Source organism: Nicotiana sylvestris, chromosome 6, assembly GCF_000393655.2.
Source record: "Nicotiana sylvestris chromosome 6, ASM39365v2, whole genome shotgun sequence".
Classification (NCBI taxonomy): domain Eukaryota; kingdom Viridiplantae; phylum Streptophyta; class Magnoliopsida; order Solanales; family Solanaceae; genus Nicotiana; species Nicotiana sylvestris.
This window is the reverse complement of record NC_091062.1, coordinates 59,332,807-59,354,089: the sequence shown is the minus strand read 5'-3', so window position 1 is coordinate 59,354,089 and position 21,283 is coordinate 59,332,807. Positions and strand designations below refer to the sequence as shown.

Below are 21,283 nucleotides of genomic sequence, written 5' to 3'. Positions count from 1 at the left end.
AAGGTGTTTCACATATAAAAAATACAGGAAAAAATTGGGTATCAACAAGACCTAGGAAACCTAGTGCTTTGATACCAACTTGTCACGAATAACTGACAAATCAAATCTAAATGATGCCAATTACTAAAATAACTGAGATGGAACCGAAATAAAGTGCGAAAAACCAAAACAATCGAAATATATAAATACATTCCCAAATCTGGTGTCACAAGTGCACGAGCTACTAGAATAGTTCAAATAAAGGTCTGAATAAAAATAAAGTTGTCTGAGGGAAAGTATACAGCTAAGATAAATAAGAAGGGGACTTTAGGAGCTGCAGACACCGAGCAGCTATACCTCAAGTCTCCACTCAATAGCCGACCCGAGCAATCTATGAACCGTCGCTGGGACTGACTCCAAAATTTGCACAAGAAGTGCAGAGTGTAATATAAGTACAACTAATCCCATGTACTCTGTAAGTGTTGAGCCTAACCTCGACGAAGTAGTGACGAGGCTAAGGTAGTCACTTACAATAACCTGTATGAAGCATAAAAATAATGGCAAGAAAGAAAATACAGGAACGAATAAAAGCAGTTAACACATGAAAGTAACTCAACCTCCGAAAGCAAAACAATAACTGCCAAAAATACCAATCCTTAGAGTCTTGTATAAAAATACCGAAGCCAACACAACACGATAAGGAAATAGAAACATATAGACTGTTGCGGCGCGCAACCCAATTCCACCATAAAACACAATCCTCTCTTATTCCACCATAACAATATCAACAATAATAAATAAATGTATGTTGCGGTGCGCAACCCGGTCCCACCATATAATATCAGAATCAATATCAAAATTCACCTTTATTTCACCATATCAGTCCACCCCTATTTCACTTGTTACAGCGCGCAACCCGATCCCACCATACAACACAATTCTCTCTTATTTCCCTATAATAGTGAATACTAAACAGTATGACAATTCAAATAAATGGCAACAACGGATACAAGTAAGTCATTTAAGGCAAGCAACAGTAAATCATGAAAGTATTTAAAGCATGTAACAGATAAGGCATGTAGTGAAATAATTAATGAAACGCGAAAAAATAGGGAAACAAGTATTTTGGCAGCATATATATACTCGTAACCTCGCATATACACCGCACACATGAATATCACATAACATATAGCTCAAGGGTACCTAATTCCCTCAAATCAAGGTTAAACTCAACACTTACCTCACTCCGCAGTCAACTCAGAGCTCTATCGGGGCCTCTCCTCTAGAATCCGCCTCCAAACCAATCGTATCTAACCAAAATCGACTCAATATCATCAAATAATGCTACGTAAATTAATTACAATGCATAAGGTTAGGATTTTTACACTTTTCCCAAAATGTCAAAAAAATCGACCTCGGGCCCGTATGGTCAAAACCCGAGATTCGGACCAAAACTCATTTACCCATTCACCCCCAATCCCTATTATGTAATTAGTTTCGAAATTCAATCCTAAATTGAGGTCTAAATTCTGAATTTGCAACCCTTTCCCCCCCCCCTAATTATTCCTAAATCCCTAGTTTACAATCATGGAAGAACAAAGATTAAGGCTAGAAATTAATGAGTGATGTTAGAAATGGAAGAAATGAGTTAAAGTATACTAACCTATGATTTGGTGATGAATTTTCTCTTCAAAATCGTTCTAGGCCGAGCTCTAATGGAAAGTTTGTGAAAAATGGGTGAAATCCCATCTTTAAAACATTTTAAATAACTGGCGTCAGGCCTCCTTCGCGTTCGCGTGAGGGTGGTCGCATTCGCGGAGGTTAAACCCCCCAAGCCTTCGCGTTCGCGATCTATTCCTTGTATTCAGATAGGGTAAATCCCCTCCCATCCCAGTGTGCTCTGCGCGATCGCGGGAGTAGCTTCACGATCGTGAAGAAGAAATCATCAGATGACAGCAGAAGCTAGAAAAACCAGAAATTCCAAGTTCAAAACTTTCGTAGCCTATCTGAGACTCACCCGAGCACTCGGACTCCAAACCAAACATGTACATAAATATTATACGAACTCGCTCTCTCTATTAAAATACCAAAATAATGCCTAGAACTACGAATCAGACACCAAAATGAATGAAATTTTCAATAAAACTTAAGAACTTTTATTTTAACATCCGGACATTCGAAATCACGTCAAATTACTTTCGTTTTGCACCAAATTTTGCATACAAGTCATAAATACAGTAATGGAACCTATATCATGTTCTGGAACCAAAATCCGGACCTCGTATCAACAAAGCCAAACTTTGGTCAAACTTTTTAATTCTTTAAACCTTTAAGCTTCTAGTTTTCAATAAATTGCGATAATCGAGCTATGGACTCCCGAATTCGATTCCGAGCATACACCCAAGTCCCAAATCACGATATGAACCCACTAGGACCGTCAAAATACGGATCCAAGTTCGTTTGCTCAAAATCTTGACCGAAGTCAACCAAAGTGAGTTTTAAAGCACGATTTCACATTTTAATTACTTTTTCACATAAAAGCCTTCTGGAAAAAGACACGGATTGTGTACGCAAAATGACAAAAGCTAAAAGAAGCTATTTGAGGTTTTGAAATACAGATGTAAGGGTTAAAACCTTAGATGACCTATTGGGTCATCGCACCGGGCAATAGTGGGTTGACCGGCACCGACCATCGTCGAATCGAGCTAAAATTATCAACAGGTAAATCTTTACAAGACCTACCAACTGATGTAATTTTCAAGGGAAATGAGACTCTGGTTCACGGTAATTTGGGAAATGGAACATAAAACTAGGTTTTTTAATTTTCTATGGTCAATTCGTGGCTTTCCGAAAGAAATTGAGAGGATTGGTCGGTATATTTAGGTAGAGGATGAAGAGACGGAAGTTTTGAGATAAGTTGAGGATGCCTTAAACCACCACCGACGGTGGTGCACGATGGCGGAGGTGGCGACCGGTTAGAGAGAAAAGGGGAAAAAGGGTCGGTTAGACATTTGAGGGTTTGGGGATGAGTTATGAGATCAAAGGGGAAGATTAGTCGTTTTAGCTACAAGGAGGTGAGAAACTACGTCATTTTAGGGTTAGGCGACACCGTTTGGGGCTTGGTTGGTAAAAATAGCACGGGCTAGCCAGTTTTCGGACTGGTCATTCAAAAATAGTCAGCGTTTGCAAAGTCATTGAAAAATAGCCACTATTTTGCTGCAACACGAAAAGTTCCAGCATAATATACTGGAGATCAGTGTACCTGTGTATGAACTTCCAACATAGTATGCTGGAACTCCAACACGGGGAAAGTGCCAGTATAATATACTGGAGATTGGAGCACCGGTGCTCCACTCTCCAGTATATTATGCTGGACCGGTATAATATAGTGGAACTCTAGTGTATTATACTGGAACTCCAGGGAATTAAAAAGTGGCTAAATTTTGATTACTTTTGAAACTGTAGTTATTTTTGAATGGTCATTTGTAAATCTGGCTATTTTTATATTTTTTCCGCTTGGTTAGGGCAGACGAACTGGGTAATGAGAAAAAAGGATTGGGCGGGTATTTTTGTAATATTGGGCCAACAAAAATGTTTGGTCCTGTTTGATTTGGACAGAAACAACTCCTTTTCTTTCTTTCTTTACCTTTTACAATTAGCCACTTAGCTTGATTTGAATAAAATTCCTTTTTACAAATAACCTATTTACCAAATTATCAAACAATTAAATATTAAACTATCAATTAATTTTATTAACTAATAAATTATGCAATTAATAAATTCTAAAATGCAAAGATGAATGACTAATACAATTTTTGGTGATTTTTGTATTTTAAAGTATAACTAAAATGCAATTAATAATGAAACAATATAGTTAAAATTCAAAAATAAATAAAAATTCCTACAAATCCTTTAAAAATTCAAATGAATAAATTACTAATTTAAATTTATTTTTAGGAGCAATTTTATGTAGGGCAAAAATTATATGCTCACACATGTCTAATTACCCGGATCTAATTGTGCCTTTACTTTTGTAGCAATTTGATTATATCATGCCTTATCTCTTGTTCTATTTATGCGTTTACTTATTTATTGTACTATTGGTAAGTGTTAGTGTTAACCCCGCGTCACTACTTCTTCGAAGTTAGACTTGATACTTATTAAGTATCGTGATTTTGTACTCATACTATAATTCTACACATTTTTGTGCAGATTCTGAGGGGGTACTAGTCGTACGTGTTAACACCCAATTTTGTCCTTTTATACCCAAATTTATCCCACTGAGCTGCTATTTTACTTTAAAAAGTCATAATGATAGTTGTAGTATTTTTATCTTAATTCAAGTATTAGAAGTTTATATTTTTACCTTTATTATAAATACTTGCCACATATTTTATTCATTAAATTAATAATTTTCGGGGATATAAGGCATTGCAATTTATTTTAACCTGTCCAAGAATTTATGTAAAGTAACATTTATTTTTATAATTTCTCACTTTATATATTTTCTTTAATTATAACTTATTAGTTAGTTTTTTAAAAATTATTTATGGTCACTTGACTAAGAAAAATTAGCATCCTATAACAACACATAACAGAAATTGACAATTTTTTAGACTTATATTAAGTTTGGCAAAAATAGCCCCAAATAATTGGCATTATATAGCCAAATCTTAAAAAAACTACTCTTTTTTATATTCTCTTTCTAAAAAAACTACACGTTTATTTTGGATTTCCTCCCCCTTTCTCTCCTTATATTTCTTCTTTTATCTCTTCTCTTTTGCTCTCATAGTTTAGCAAAATTTTTTGCAAATTATGCAAAAAAAATAAAAAAAATCAGTGGGATGAAAATGTAAGGTTGATCTCACATCAGAGAAAATCAGAAGCAAAAAGCAAGAGAGAAAATTCAACTTTATTTTTCTTCTCTTTTTTCTGGTTGGATTGAATGAGTGGGTGTGATTGAAATTGGTTGAAAATACCTAAACGAGGCTATATATAAAATTTGAGCAAGATTAGCAAAAACTAAGAGGAAAAAAATATATTTCAACTTTGTTTTCTTCTTTCTTCCTTTTTTGGTTGGATTGAATGAGCGGGTATGATTGAAATTGGTTGAAAATACCTAAACGAGGCTATATACAAAATTTGAGTAAGATTAGAAGTGATTTATACTGGTTTAAAAAATCAGACCTAAAAATCCAACTACGATATGTGTATATCACGTTGTATATCGTGTATATCAGTGTATATCACATACGAGTTTTTAAGGACGTCTGTGTATATCACTTTGTATATCGTGTATACAACAAAATTTTTGTATGGACACTCGTGTATATCACATTGTATATAGTATATATAACACAATTTTTCATGGATATACACAGACACACATAATATACATGAGATATCACTGATGTACATAGAGATATACACGGATTACAATAGGGGATACATATGTGTAGTCGTCTTGAACTTGAGTTTTCAATCTGAAATGTGTTATACAAAGAAGAAAAATAAAATTTTAATAAATTTTTTTATATACACATTATTATCATTATTATGTTACACACTGTAATATACAAACAATATAATTATTAATTATTGATCAAAAAAGGAAAATAAATTTTTGATATAGCATGTTTAAACAAGTTCTAAAAGATAAAAATAATAAATATAATTGTGGGAGTAAATAATATTTTGGTATACAAAGAAAATTAATTTTTGATATACACAAAGAAAAAAAATAAATTTATGATATCTATTTTGGTATACACATGTCCGATGTGTTATACACTGTGATATACAAATAATATAATATTTTTATTGTGATATACATTGATATAAAGGCGGCAATAACTATATATATAATTTTATATTAATAATATACAAAGAATAATATTATTTATATACAAAGAATGAAACTAAAATTTTAATATACATGTTGATATAGACAAAGAAGACAAAAAAAAGTTGTGATATACATAATTACATATTATTATTATGATATACATTTATTGGCTATTTGATGCCAATATCTATAACTAGGACTATGTTCTGCAAATTATATGGGTATGTTGTTATACCATGCCAAAAGCCCACTCCTAGCCGGTTTTACTTGTAGACTAAACTAAGCCCAATACCCCCAATAATTCACTTACCCTTCACAGTATTTTCCAAACAAAAATCCTTTCTCTAAATTCCCCATCTTCCTCCTCGTTATCTTCCTCGCCACAATACCCATTTTTCCCTTTTCCTTTATTTCTCTATTTTATCACTTTAATTAGTCTCTTTATTTCCTTTTTTTAAAATTATTTTCTTTCCTTAATTGTTTTACCATTTTGTTACTAAGTGTCATAGCACAATTTCTTGCCTAATCACTCAAAATCAGAAAGTATTTCTTCCTTTAAAGAACGAATTTTAGTAGAAGATTTGGGTACGAATCTCTTTGGAGAATCAGTCTATGTTCAAGATGTCACCAAATAGGTAAGAATTTCGAATTTCTCGCGGGTTCCACTCTCTCTATTATCAAGTTTGATTTGATATAATTTTATTTTGATTAGAGAATCTCAATCTTGTAAGTTTCTTTCCTTCTTGACATGATTTCTTGCTCTAATTGTATTAGTGATCGTATTTTATAAATATTAAAAAGATCATTTTCCCCAAAGTTGTGGCCTCCGATTTCTGCTAATTAAAGGATAACCTGGTGCAGTAGGCTCTAGTTATGCGCGGGTCCGGGGAAGAGCCGGACCCCAAGGTTTATTATACACGGCCTTACCCTGTTAACGAATTGGGATGGCTTTTGGGCCACTGCTCTTCACCACTGTTATAATATTACTAGGATATACTATATTCACTGCTTTTCAGCTATTGCTTTGCTAGCTATAAGCCGCGGCAAAGTTTGGTTTCTTTTATTTCACTCGATACGAGTATATTGCTCGGAATCTTTAGAGGTTCTTGCGATCTCGGAGCGTGAAGATTCGAGTATTGGTTTCTTGTTGCTGCCGTTCAAAATTTTTATCACTGAGTATTCTGAAGTTTGTTTGGCTTATTTACTGCTGCCCAAGCTCTGTTTGTTTATCGGTATTTGGATTTATGGTTTTCTTATTAATTCGGAGCTTTGCAAATTGGTTAGCTTCTTGTCGATACTGTTTTTAGCTTCCTATGCGTTAGTTATGTGTAAAGTAGTATTGTTCGATGCCATTTCTTAGTTTCTTGCGTGGTAGTCATATGTAGAGTAGTTGATTTAAATATTTATGCTGCTCGAATGCTATATTAATCCTGAAAGCTCCCAGGTCAGTTCGCTCATTCTTTATTAACATTGCTAACTTACTTGCGTGAAACTTCTCTGTCTGTATCATGCCTTTACTGCTTTCTGTGGATTGGTCATCCTGCTAAAACTTGCTTGAACACATAGGTCCTGTTAGAAAATGAGATATGAATTTAATGCATGTAAATCGGGTTGCCTGCACTCCATGTATGGAACATGTTCTTTTCAATATTTGGTATGTCTTGGACCATGCCTAACTCCATTTTAGAATTGTTGAAGTGCTGGACCAGGGAGGGTCTATGCAAGAAAGCTCAAAAGACCTGGAACACTGTTTCTCAAGTTATATGGTGGTCTGTCTTGCATGAAAGAAACAGTAGAATTTTTGAAGGCAAAAGAAGAATTTTTCAGTGCCTTAAACTTAATTGCATTTTGTTGATCGGATTTTGGTGCAAACTGGTTCTTGTACCAGACGTAGATGATATTTTAGACGCAATTGCTGATTTGCACAACCTGTAATTATGCCTGTTGCACTAGCTTAGTGCAAATATTGTTTATTCCTCATGTGTTAAGCATCCCAGTGTCCTAAGAGTCTCGTGATTAAAGTGTCGAGGACCATGCTTTAAGTTCCAAATATTGCGGTGCTAGAAGCAACATATTTGGTTTAATAATGAAATTTGCCTAACCCTTTAATCTACATCTGGATAAGTAATTCCTTAAGAATGTAAGGACTTGCTGAAAGTTAGTACCTAATTTTTGTAGTCCATTTGAGTCTATTTAGGGTTGTGAAAAGCGGTCGCTTCCTTGCTTAAAGCGAGAAGCGAAGTGAGGCAATCCCATTACCGCTTCTGCTATATGAAGCGACTCAGGTAGACAAAAGCGTGCGCTTCCCACTAAAAAGCGAGAAGCGACGAAGCGAAGCGAGGCGACTGAAGCGAGGGCTTCTCTGTTTTAAACACCTACCAACCTATTTAATTAAAAAAGAAAGGTGTTCAGTGTTCTTTTATTAAAACATACGACCAGCAGCAACAGGTATATGATGATTTCTTCCTCCTTCTTTCACTGTTTCAGCGTCCAAATAGCAGCGAAATATTGGCGATTTTTTTTCCCTTTGGTTCTTCTTTCTCAGTCTTCTCCTCTTCGTTGAAATGCTGTCCAGTTCTTCGTTCACTATTTTTATGTTGCCCAGTTTTTAACAGAATGGTATACTGCCCTTCCTCTTATTTTAATATATTTGTTTTAAATTCAGCTTCACTTCAAAAAAGCAAGCGCTTCGCTTCTCGTTTAAGCAAAATGAGGGTTATCGCTTTTCCTCGCTTCACGCTCTTCACAACACTGAGTCTATTATAGTATTAAATTGCTTTGTAAGCACTTGATCCTATTCTGAAATTATCTGCACCTCTTTGTATCTCATTTTAGCTCGAAAACTCTTTCCTTTTTTTTTTTCTAAGCATATAAGTTCACTTGGCTTTATCTAAAATCTGAAATTTTCTTTCATTGTGGTTCAAAAAGGGATAATCTGGGGTTAGTTTCGCAAGTATTTTGGATATTTGGCCTTATCATTAAGTTAAGATTTTCTTTACCAATACACCTGCCAATTTGGCTTTATAAAAATTTGATGAATAATATTTTATTTTTTGATACATTGGTTAGTAAAAAATCAAAATTGCCTTATAAATATTATGCTATACATTTTTTAAACACGCCCTTTATCATACTTGTTTTCAATTATATTTGCTTCATTTTTTTCCGGATCTTGAGTATTACTATATCATATAACTTAGTTCATTTTAAGACCCTAGATTACTATTCCAGTAATTATTAATTACTTAATAATAGAGGTGGCAGACGGACGGGTCGGTCGGATACGGTTCGGGTAAAAAAACGGGTAATGCAAAAACGGATAAAATATCCGACCCGAACCATATTTAATACGGACAAAAAACGGGTTAATCGGTGGATAAAACGGTTAACCGTATTATCCATTCATGGCTTCACATTAGCTTCAACTGTTTAGTGACCCAGTTGATCATCGAGCAAAACGGAGGAAGATACAATTGACAGCCATCAACTACATGTACAAAATTCATTCCTATACTGTTGAACCCCCGCATTTACATAGGATTTCTCCAACTCAGGACTGACAAATGAAGTAAAAGCACTACAGCAGAACATATATGGTAATGCTTTTGGATTCGGTGATGATTTTGGGGTAAAAAGGGGCGAAAATGTTTTTGAGGGAGGTTTTGACTTTATTACCCATGGATAACTGGTGGTTACCCATTTAAAATATGGATAATATGGGTAATATTCGTATTTGATCCGTTTTTAAAATATTCATTATCCAACCCATATTTTAGCGGATAATATGGGTGGTTACTTGTTTTGTTTTACCCATTTTACCACCCCTACATAATATATTCGGAGGCCAATGTGAGACCTTGTTCGTCCTGTGCAACTTGTTTAAGTGCAATGTGCTCCCCTTTATGTGATGCTAATAACTAATTAAACTAGAAACTTGAGCTTTTCTTTAAGTCTAGCACCACCTATTAGATGGTGTCCAATGCCTCCTGGACTATAGGGAGGAACGGGTAGCAGTCTTAAGTCATGTGTTAGGATCAATTAGTGTGCTTTAGGTAACAACTTAACGACAGTAATGAGTGTAGCGGAGATGATACACAAATTGCCCGAATAGCCATTGCACTTTGGCTATAAAAGCCTTAGCAGACTTTGCACGAGAATTGATCCATTAGGCTTAAAATTTGATTTTTTTTATTCCTATACACTATTTGAAACCTTATTACGAAAAATGTTGATGTTTTGGTATTTACCCAACCTAAATACATTTTAGTTACAAAATATATACAATCCACCTTAAAAGGCTCTCAATCCATTATTTGTGCCTTCAATCAAGAGATTTAGTTACACCCTTTTCCTTTTTTCTCTCCTCTCTCCCCTCTTCTCTCCAGATTGAACTTATATTTAGGGATTTAGAGAATCTAATCCCTCATATCTTCCTGCCATATATTCTAGGTTAAAAATATTTGTTTTATGAAAAATATGCTTGTCTTTCTCCTTATTTTCAGTCTCCATCGTAGCCGGAGTAAAACGTAATTAGTTAAGCCAACGGACGAACACGTATATGATTGCTTGAGCTGAATTAAATTTATCTGGGAATAGCATGAAACCATTTACATTGGAAATAAATACCACAGAGAGATGGCCGTGTCCCAACTCTCCATTGTGAATGTTTCCTAGCAAACATATGTATTGAGACAGACAACTGAACTGCATCTAACATTGCTTCGTCATTAGTTCTTTGTTTTTAAAAATAAAATAAAATTGGAATTCAAAAATCAACTTAGAGTAATATCAAACATATTTTTTTCTCATATAAAAATGTGAATGAATACAATTGAAAATGTTGGTCGGTGACTGCACGGATTAAGCTAAAAGTGACAAATAACCAAACAGAGGAAGTAGAGAAAAATATATAGTGGGCGCTTGGACATAAAAATTGTAAAACTCCAGATCTAAATGAAATTTTTTTCAAGCAACTTATCTACAATTTATCTCAACTTTCATACATTATTTCTATTCAATTATACTACAGTATCATGCAACTTAAATATAACTTTTATACAAATTTTATACAATATATCTTTTGTATATTTGTATCTGATTCATACATAGTAAAAACAAATTTCATACAATTAATTATATATTATACAACTTATACACAAATTATCTATGACTTTTATACATTATTTCTACCCAATTATATATAACTACAATATCATACAACTTAAATACAATTTTTATACGATATTGTTCAACTTTCATACAATATTTAAATATATATATATATATATAATTTTTCTACAATTTTACTACACTTTACTACAATTTCTTCTTCTTCTTCTTCTTCTTCTTCTTCTTCTTCTTCTCTAAAATTCAGCCAAAATCAGGTCTAATCTTCACAAAATACCCTCAAAATTGAGATATAAACTTCAAACCATATTTTTAGTTATTTGCAACAACACCCAATCCAAACAAATAATGATTTTTGAAAACCCAAATTCGAATTCAAAGTTTCAAAGCTTTTTAATGGCTGTCAATGGTGGAATTGCTGTTCTCTTTTCCTTTGCTTTACATTACTGGAATTAGGGATTGAGAGATAGAGAGAGACGTAGAGAGAATTCCCAATTATTTGCAACAACGCCCAATTCAAACAAACATTATTTTTTGAAAACCCAAATTCGAATTCAAAGCTTCAAAGCTTTTTAATGGCTATCAATGGTGGAATTGTTGCTCTCTTGTGCAAGATACGTGGGGGAGGGGGTGGGATATGGAGAGAAAAATCTGGGGAGATACAGAGAGAGAAATGTGGGAGGAGTGGGAGTAGGGGTGTTCATAAAAACCCGAAAAACCGAAAACCAAACCAAACCGACCAACAAAATCGATATTTTTTTGTTTGGTTTGGTTTTGGTTTCAAATTTAAAAAACCGATCAAATTTGGTTTGGTTTTGGTTTCAATTAGAAAAAACCGAACCAAACCGACTATAGGAGTAGCTATTTCATATATATATATATACATATATATATATATATATATATATATATATATATATATATATATATATATATATATATATATATATATATATATTTATACAAAGTTTCAAAAATTTAATGGTAAATGTTAATAGTTTGCACTTTTAGTATAGTTCTTTTCCTTACATTCTAGTTTGATTGGTAATTTTCTTTTATTAAGTGTAAGAATCCATTTCGTGTTAAAAATAACATATTTTAATTTAGTCCTTAAATTATTCATCACTATTTGATTCAATTATCATCAATATATCTTGGTAAATAATAGATTTCTTAAAGGGCAATTGATTTGATAGTGTTACGTTGAAAATGTGGTCGCCGGAATATGTGTTTGGTAGTGTATGTCTTATATTTCAGAAAAAACCGACAAATAACCGAAAAAACCGAAAAACTGACATAAACCGAATCGAGAAAAAACCGACTTAATTGGTTTGGTTTGGTTCTAATATTTGAAAAACGACTTACTTGGTTTGGTTTCTTTTAAGGGAAAAACCGATCCAATCCGAACTATGAACACCCCTAAGTGGGAGTGATTGTAGGAATTGATCAATTATCCTTAAATCCTAAAAATGTGCATAATTGGTAATTTTGTATATAGGAGATAATTAAAGTAAAACTTGAGTAGAGATGGTAATAAAGTTTCCAATAGTGTATAGGTATATAAAAATCTCTAAAAATTTAGGCCCCCTTTATATTAATTAGTTCCTTTAGTCTATTAGTTTTTTCTTTATGCATTTAACTTTTAAGTAATTATTTGTTCATCTCTAATTGTTTGCATATTTAACCGCCTAGTAAACAAACTAGTTTAATTTCGAGCAGTAACCCAATATTTCCACCGAGTTTAAAATTCGGCCGGGAACCATATTTGTGGACCTCGAAGAGTGCCTAACACCTTCTCTTTGAGGTAATTTGAACTCTTATCCAATCTTTGGTGACGTTGACTAGTCAAATCGAAGTTATTTGCAAGTAGATACCCTAACGCACCTTAAAATCGTTAGGTGATGACTTTTCTCTTTTAATACCTATTTAAAAGATTTGTCACATGTCGAAACCCGCTTTCGCGAGAAAACGAGGCACAACAATACCCATCCAACTACTCAGTAGCTTGTATTGGAGACTTTGTGGTAGCTGCCCTATTTGTTCGATCTGCAGCACGTGGAGTCCCTTTTCCTTATTATTCCTTTAGTTGCTAATACAGTTTTTTCTAGTTCCCTTTTCTTTCCTTGTTGATAAAATAGGCACTTCTCGTGAGATTTGAACACTACACCATTTTGTCTAAAGTGATGTTGCAGCCACTAATTGGATATTGAACCTTCGGTTGGTACTTTTAGGAAAAGAAATTAAAAGAAAATTATGTGTAATATTGATAATTTGATATAGATGAATGTTATAGCAAGCTCTAAAATTGGATTAGAAATGGAATTGGACACTTTTAGTCCAAATATATGTCCATAAAAATCAAATCCAACTTAATACATCCCATATTTGGAAAGCAACTAAAAAAAATTTCGATAAATGATGAATTAGCATAATTTTGTATATGATCGTAAAATAAAATCGAACTTAGATAATTAAAGCAAACTCACCTATGCATGACTTAAAGTGGCAGGGCAAGGTAGGACAAAAATCTGGAAAAATGTTAGGTCAAGACTTGTTCAGCCCTACTACGCCCCACTGCTATCTCTATACATGGCCAACAAAGTTAAAGGAAATTGGAGAAGAAAAACTTGTTCATCTAAGGCCAAATATACATGCACACACTTTCATTTGCCCCTCGTAGCCATAAAAAAAAAAAAAAAAGCAGTAAAGGTAAAGAGAGATTATAGGACGTTAGTGTTGCCACCAAAGGCTCTTCATTCTTCAATTTGCACCAAAATGGTATGGTGTTTAAATCTTATCAACAATTTTGCTTTCTTATTTTAGTTTTCCTATTACAAACACCGTTTCCTAGAATAAAATAAAAACAAAAACTTTAGTCCTATTTCAATACTGGTTAATATCAAAAAAACATTGGTGATCGAAATCAATGTGACTGATGAATGAAGTTGGTTGTCCTAGCATTTGTCACTTTTTCAGAAAAATCAAAGTTAAGTGGCGAACGTTGTAGCAAAAATGGAGTTATTTTAATCCATCTAATGTTGTTGAAAATATTTATATCTTGAATTTTCTCAGTTCCCTTAGAAAAGTAGAATCTCGACTTGTAATGAACATGATGTTATTTCAATTTAACATGTACCCACTTTCCCCTGTTATTGTTGTTATAAGTTCCTTGGATATGTTAATTTTGTAATTTAAGTCAGGGAAATTAAAAAATGGGGAGGATAAATCTGATATTTACTCTCTAATAGTAGACACGGCACAAAAAGGAATCATCACGTGCAAATCACGTATTATCCATTTTCTTGAGCTCCTTTTAGCTTCCTAGCCCATCGATCCAAATTGAATTGCCCTCCCTCACTTGCCGCGCATTAAGTAAATCTCAAAATCTTAAACCACCGGAGCAATTTCATCTGTGTTTAGGGGCTTGCTTCCTTTTTTGAATTCTTTCGCTGGGTCTAATTGGTATCTTCTCCTTTTAGAATCCTGTAGCTTTGTGTTTTCTTAAAAAAATTCTTTCAGAACTTTTAGATATTGCCTATTGCCAGTCTTTTTCCCCTTTAATATGAATTCTTTCCTCTTTGTTTTAGCTTGACCCTTCACTGTGAAAATGCCCATCTTATATTTGATATCTTTGGCCAACGTTTTTGTCAATTCCTGGTGTAATATAGTGAAAAAGCACTGGTTGCACAATTATTCTTTCTTTCTATTTATTTTATATTGTTTTAGGATTGTAATTCAAGGTGTGTTCCACTGCAGAAAAGCTTGAATCTTTGGTGAGAAAGGGAGAAAATGGATTCAGGTGATGCATCCGGATATTCAGCTGGGGTGGACGATGATTATGAATCTTTACTGTCAACAACTGATGCGGAGCTCTTGAAACGGGCATGGCGGAATGAAAAGGCCGCTCCTGAAATTCTTCAATTTGAGGCTGCTTTAGTTCAGCGGTCTAGAGAACAGATCCAATTGATGGTATGCACATTTTACATATTTAGATTAGATTTGACGGGTTAATTTTGAACTTTAGCTTTCACCTTATATTCTAAGTATTAGATAGATTCCTTTCTATGTCACTCCCTCCGTCCCATTTTATGTAAGGATTGGACACGGAATTTAAGAATGAAAGACTTTTGAATGAAAGACTTTTGAAACTTGTAGTCTAAAATAAGCCATACACATTTGTGGTTGTAATTCATCTCATTGAGGGTTAAATTATTTTTAAATATAGAAGGGTGTTATTCTTTATAAGATGGACTAATAAAAAAAGTGCACCACATAAAACTGACAGAGGTATTAATACTTATTTTGTGTTAAACTTGTATTTCGTTTGACCTTATGTGGTGGACATATGGCTCTGGTTGGGAATTTTTAGCTGGTCTCATAATTTCAGATGGGTGTTTATAACTGACTATGCTGTAGAAACACACAAGTTTTTGTTTTGCCTTAGACATCTAGCATGATTCAACTGAAGTTTCTTGGTCTTCTTAAAAGGATGAGATTCACTTTTAGCTGGACATACTTACCTAGTAGAGATAATTTCACTGGAAAATTATTCAATTAATTTTTTTCTGATAAAGTAAGTGATTTCTGTAGAAGGCATCAAGAAGATACAAGAAGTACATGATTTGGCATTTGAGCTTACAAAAAATATTCCTGGCTCCTATACATAATTGACTAAGCCAGAGCTAAAGAACTACTGAAATCTAAAAGATAATCAATATCGTTGATAGGGTACAGTCTTGACTAGAAAAACAAATTGGTAATAAACAGTGTGAGAATGCACGGGAGAAAAATCTATTTATTAACAATGATACAATGAGCCCTATATATAATACATATTCTACTCCTACTACATATAGGACTAGGACTATTTACACATAACTATCTAATATTCCCCCTCAAGCCGGTGCGTATAAATCATATGTACCGATCTTGTTACATATAAAAATATCTGCAAACTGATCATTCGACATACAAGGCCATAAACTCCCCCTGAGCATCAAAACCAGGTGGTTGCTGATGTCGAAAAGTCTCCGAAAAAATTTGAAAATAATGAGACTACGCTGAATTCCACACTACAAAATAGGTTTTAAAATACCACCAGAAAACAAAAACTTTTTTTTGTTGGAAATCACTGTTCACACATGACAAAGCGCACTGTTCACACATGAAAAAGCGCACTGTTCACGCAGGAAAAAATAAAAAATGTTACAATTTGATGTAATTTATATGGGTAGGCTTGGAATCACTGGACGAGTAAGTTGTCCTGAAGAAATTTTGTCAAAAAGTGGCCGGAATGGCTCACATGTGCCGGAAAAGTAGCTCGTCGGAACCGTAATTCTGGCGGCACCTGGAGGCGCGTGAGGGACTTTCTGCCGAATAGGATGGTAGTGTTGGTTTTCGTACGACACTTACCGATGAGGAGATAACACAAATCAATTGAGTCGTCAACCGGAAAGACGCATTGTGAATGACTTTTATGTTCCGATAGGACTAGAATTTATGGGGTTTGGTCGCACAAGGGTTTAGAATCCAATGGTGGTACTATTATATGTACAGTACCATTGTAGCAATGATGAACCCTGAGAACAAAACGAAGCTGCCGGAAAATTGCACGGCAATGAGATCTTTCTTCCCGGATATCGCTGGAATGACGCACAACGATAATTTTCTCACTGAAACTCTGATACCATGTGAGAATGCACGGGAGAAAAATCTATTTTATTAACAATGATATAATGAGCCCTATATATAATACATATTCTACTCTACTACATATAGGACTAGGACTATTTACACATAACTATCTAACATCTCTAAAGAACCTATAGGAGTTGAGTTTCCATCAAAACATCTCTTGTTTCTCTTTGTCCAATTGCACCAGAAAATACAAGCAAGGACCATTTACCAGATTTTCCTAATGGCTTTATCAACTCTGTAAACTCCAGTTCTTATAAGTATCCTTGACTGTGTTTCCTTAACAATTATTCAATTAATGCATAACAGAAATTTAAGTCTAGAGCATCTGTTTGCACTTTGTCTGCTATTTCTATTAATATTCCTATAGGAGCATGATGACTATTTTGTTCGCGCACCCTCTCTCTCTAGTCTCCCCTGTAACTAGTAATTTTTCTAATGTCATATACAATGACACACTTACAGTAACACCTTTTGTTGTGCATAATTTTTTAAAGCACAATACTAGGAGCATTACTCATAAAATATCCTAGTTTAAGAAGCATCTGCCACTCTAAAGATTGAAAAGTTAGTACTGGAACTTAAGTTTGTCGGGGAAGACCAACTTTACGTGTAACTTAGTCCAGTAGTGTTGGAGAGCTCTATTTGGAGGTATAAAACAGGAAGGTAAATGACAACATAGACTTAAATAACAAATGGAAGAACCATGAAAGAAATGTTAGAATCTTTTTTCACTGGAAATAGTTGTTTGTCTATAAGTGAGTGGCTTACAGTTGAAGCTGGTGAATCGAGAGCTTAGGAACTTGATGCTGTCTAATAAGTTGTTTAACATGGTGGTTTTGGATGTGATGATTTTGTCCGGTAGAAAGCTTCTTGTGATTGCTTTTTAATAAACTGAAGCCTATGTACAAATGAAGTTATTGTTTGTAATATAAAATTGTGTGCTAATCATAATGTAAAAGCTGTTACGCTCTCATCCAAACAACGATTATTGTGACTTTATCATTTTGTGCTGTTGCTGCTACTTAATGGAACAGTTGGTAGAATGGTCGTGTGTATGCATTTAATGTCCACTGCAACTCTTTTTTCCCTGTGTTTGTTTTGCTGTATGTCTTACATTATTTTCTCTCACCTGTTTTGATGGCTCATGGTCTCATTCCTGGTTTGCTGTCAAATTTGCTCTTCATGGTATCTACTTCTTACTTTCATTACCTCAACTTTTTAGGTTATGATGTATTACCTTTTCTGGAGCAAACAACATTTTTTTTCCTATATCCAATTGGCACCCATATTTATTTTGATTGGCTTCAATCATCGAGACACTTCATGAACATCTACTTCAGCAGAGTGTTATGAATTCAAGCTAACACTGGCTGAAGACATGTTAGGATGAAAGATGCCGTCAGACAGGTCGTGAATAGGACATTGTTGAAATCATTGCAGAAGCTTTAATTGTTAATATGATTGGGGAACCATTGTTTAGTAGCTCTGATTAGGTAATCTTGATGTTATGATTGAGAAATGTATCTGATGGGAGCTCTTATCTGTGCTTCAGCTATAAAACTTCACCCTATGAGTTCATTTAATGTAAAGATTTTATTTCTTAAAAAAAAAAACTATATCTTCAGTATTGGTGCACTAATCAGTTGTCATAGTTTCTGAAGTGGATTGTAAAACTCCTCTAACAGTCCAAATCTATGTTTCGTTTGATAATGCTGAAAGTTCCATTTGTCTTCTGGTATATTTTTCATTTTTGTGAATTTACTTTTGCTGTAGGTTCTCGTGTTAGGTTACTCATTATTAATTTATGTGACTTCATTGTTTACAATAATATATTGCATTATGCTTCTTAATCTTTGCTCTTCAGGAAGAAACAGTGGAGGAATTTTCAAAAAATGGTGTTGATCCACTCACTGTGTCTCTGTACCAGATGGACTTGGATAGAACTCTGTTTCTATTGAGATCATATTTAAGAACCCGTCTCCAAAAGGTAGCCGTGAATTGTAGTATCTTATTGTGTCTTTGATAAAGGTGAAGTTCATATTCTGGAAAGAGCTATAGTCGTGACGCTGGAGAGATACCTCAGTCTACCAACCACTTGTAGTTTCGAATAGTTCTTTAAGTTACTGAAAGTGTTGTTAAAGCAATTTTTTTCTGTTTGCGTGTGATTGGATCTCATCTCTCGGCTATGTTGCGCGAACTCTCCAAAATTTTGCCGCACCCGTGGCAGATCCTCCAAAAATGCACTGCTTTTGGTGGATCGACACGTACCCGGCAACATTTTCAGAGAGCCCGAGCAACAGTCTCTCATTGTGTTGATCTAGCTTATCCCATCTTCATTCATTTTGTAATTAACATTTGACTGCAGATTGAAAATTATGCATTTCACATACAAAAAACTACAGACCTATGGAATCGTTTATCTAAACAAGAGCAGAATTTTGCTGAAAGGTAGATTTGTTATTCCTTATTCTAAGTGTTCAATGCATACCAAGTTTGTGATGTTGATTACCTGTGATGATAGGTGTGTTGACGATATGGAGCAACATCTAGATCAATCTGTTCTCTCAAAGTTGCCTCAAGGTTTCAAGTCCCATTTGAAGCAATCTTCGCTAAGTTTGGCAGATGACATGGGTAGGCTTGCCATACTCCGTACAGATTGATTAAGATAAATCATTCTAGTCTCTTCCGCTATCTGCTTGTTTTATACATCTCCGTGTGTGTTGAAAATCTATATGACCTAAGAGAGTTCTGGGAAGATAAATGGTTATGCTGTAAAGAGAGCATTTTGAAATAGTAGAAGGTTTGTTGCTAAGTGGTTTAAATTGTTTATGAACGCGGTGCAGCAATATAAATGCTCTAACAAATTGCCAAACCTGCAATCTGATTGTGAGTTATTTTAAGGCGTGGTGCAAATTCTTGTACTCATGATATCAGCTTATTATCTTAGCATTTTAGACATCTCAGATATAAAGACTTCCAGGATTTACATTTGTAGTGAAGTAACGATTTCTCTGCTTGTGTTGTAGTTCCTGAGCCACAGCTGGATCAGTATGTTATCTGCAGAAGCAAGAGATTTTTAGGAGCTTTTCAGCTTGATGACAGGCAAATTTCCTTACTTTATTGTAGTTTTTATTTGGAATCCTGTCTTCTATGTTTGTAATTGTCTTTCTTTGATGACAGTGGGGAAGAACCAGTGAACATTGAAGCCAATGATTTATATGCTCTGCCTTACAAGTCCATAAAGCCACTTGTGGAGAGTGGGCAGATCGATCTGGTATGAGAGTATAGGAAACAGTACCCCCTTTGTTTTCTGCTGATAGGAAACTGCTGCTATGCACAAATCAAGACTTACATTATCCAAGCTTAAATGTAGTATGGGATGTAGCTTTGTTACAATGTTTTAACTGCTCTCACATTGTGGTATGACTAGTCCTCTGTTTGTTTCAAAAGATGTTTAATCTTCTAATTTGTTAATTTTTACCATATGGTGTCATCTATAAAAGTTTTAGAGCTTTGGTGAAAAAAAAAAAAAAAAAAAAATCGTTATGTCACGCTGACATTTGTTTCTAAGTAACAAAATTGAAAGCTAGGGTAACTACCACAGGAAGAATAGATAAGAACCAAATGCCTAATTTCAGAGTGAGACATCAACATCATCAGCATCCTTCTTCTGTTTATCATGTAATATACTACTCCATTATATAGTTAGTCTTTGTTGTAAGCGTACTTGGATCATCCTTCTCATCTTCTACTCTTAACTCTTTTACAATTCATTAAGCTTAATGAAGTAAGGATGAAATATTCATTCTTCTCTCGTAATTACAATTCATTAAGCTTCTACTTACACATGATAATGATCATCGTATCTATCTGGAAATATACAGCCCTTGTGACCTGGCTCGAGGTAGAAAGTGGCATCAAATTCTTTATATTTTTTTTTTATCATATTAAAGATTTTCAAACTCAAACTATAGGGACTAAATCGAGATAAGTGATTAAAGTTTCATAAACTACAGAAGGAAATTTTATTGCTTGCTTAGACCATCACCTATTCAAACAATGGAATACATTGTGTCATTTTCCCATTTCGTTTAGTTCGTAAATGAGATAAGGAACTATCCTTTTCCCAGTCGATTCAGTAAAACATCTGAAAAGTTATTGTTGAGTTTATTTTGAAGATTCATGAGAAAAAGTTTGTGCAAAAAACAAAAACTTGTTTTGAATGCTGAAATCTTTACCCCCACCTGTTTGAGTGTCTTCAGGAAAAGTCTTTGCTATGAAGGTCATTTTGGTAGATTTAGTCAGTGTATTATTAATACACGTATTTTCATTCTTATGCCGCATCCTATTATTATATATAATTAAAACTAAAAAATCAACATATAAGCATAAATTCCTGCATATGAGAAAAACAATACATGAACCAAATATTATATTAACTATGCAATATTTTATGTGGAAATAAAAAAGGGCAACCAAATATTATAAAAATAATGCTAGATTATATGTGGGGATTAATTTTTTCTACGTGGTAAGAAATGTTAGCGACAAAGGCCTTTGGTGGTCTTATTGGTGCATACCACAATGGGTCTTCGACTAAGGTAAAGGCGTAACAAGATAGCTATACCAGAACCT

The 21,283-nt window shown here is 34.1% G+C and overlaps 1 protein-coding gene across 4 annotated transcripts; it reads left to right on the top strand.

Moving 5' to 3' along the window:
* Nucleotides 1-6,371: 6,371 nt before the first annotated feature.
* Nucleotides 6,372-20,131, top strand: LOC104216510 (DNA replication complex GINS protein SLD5). 4 transcript variants are annotated; one of them, XM_009766568.2, is made up of 7 exons: nucleotides 6,372-6,459; nucleotides 14,708-14,920; nucleotides 18,513-18,635; nucleotides 19,014-19,096; nucleotides 19,170-19,279; nucleotides 19,675-19,750; nucleotides 19,829-20,131. In XM_009766568.2, exons 2-7 carry the CDS (start codon nucleotides 14,741-14,743, stop codon nucleotides 19,926-19,928), a joined length of 672 nt encoding a protein of 223 aa, XP_009764870.1. In that variant the 5' UTR covers nucleotides 6,372-6,459; nucleotides 14,708-14,740; the 3' UTR covers nucleotides 19,929-20,131. The 4 variants fall into 4 exon arrangements, with proteins under 4 accessions (XP_009764870.1, XP_009764869.1, XP_009764871.1 ...); XM_009766567.2 differs by lacking the exon at nucleotides 6,372-6,459 and adding an exon at nucleotides 14,241-14,413; XM_009766569.2 differs by lacking the exon at nucleotides 6,372-6,459 and adding an exon at nucleotides 14,255-14,323.
* The last annotated feature ends 1,152 nt before the right edge of the window (nucleotides 20,132-21,283 follow it).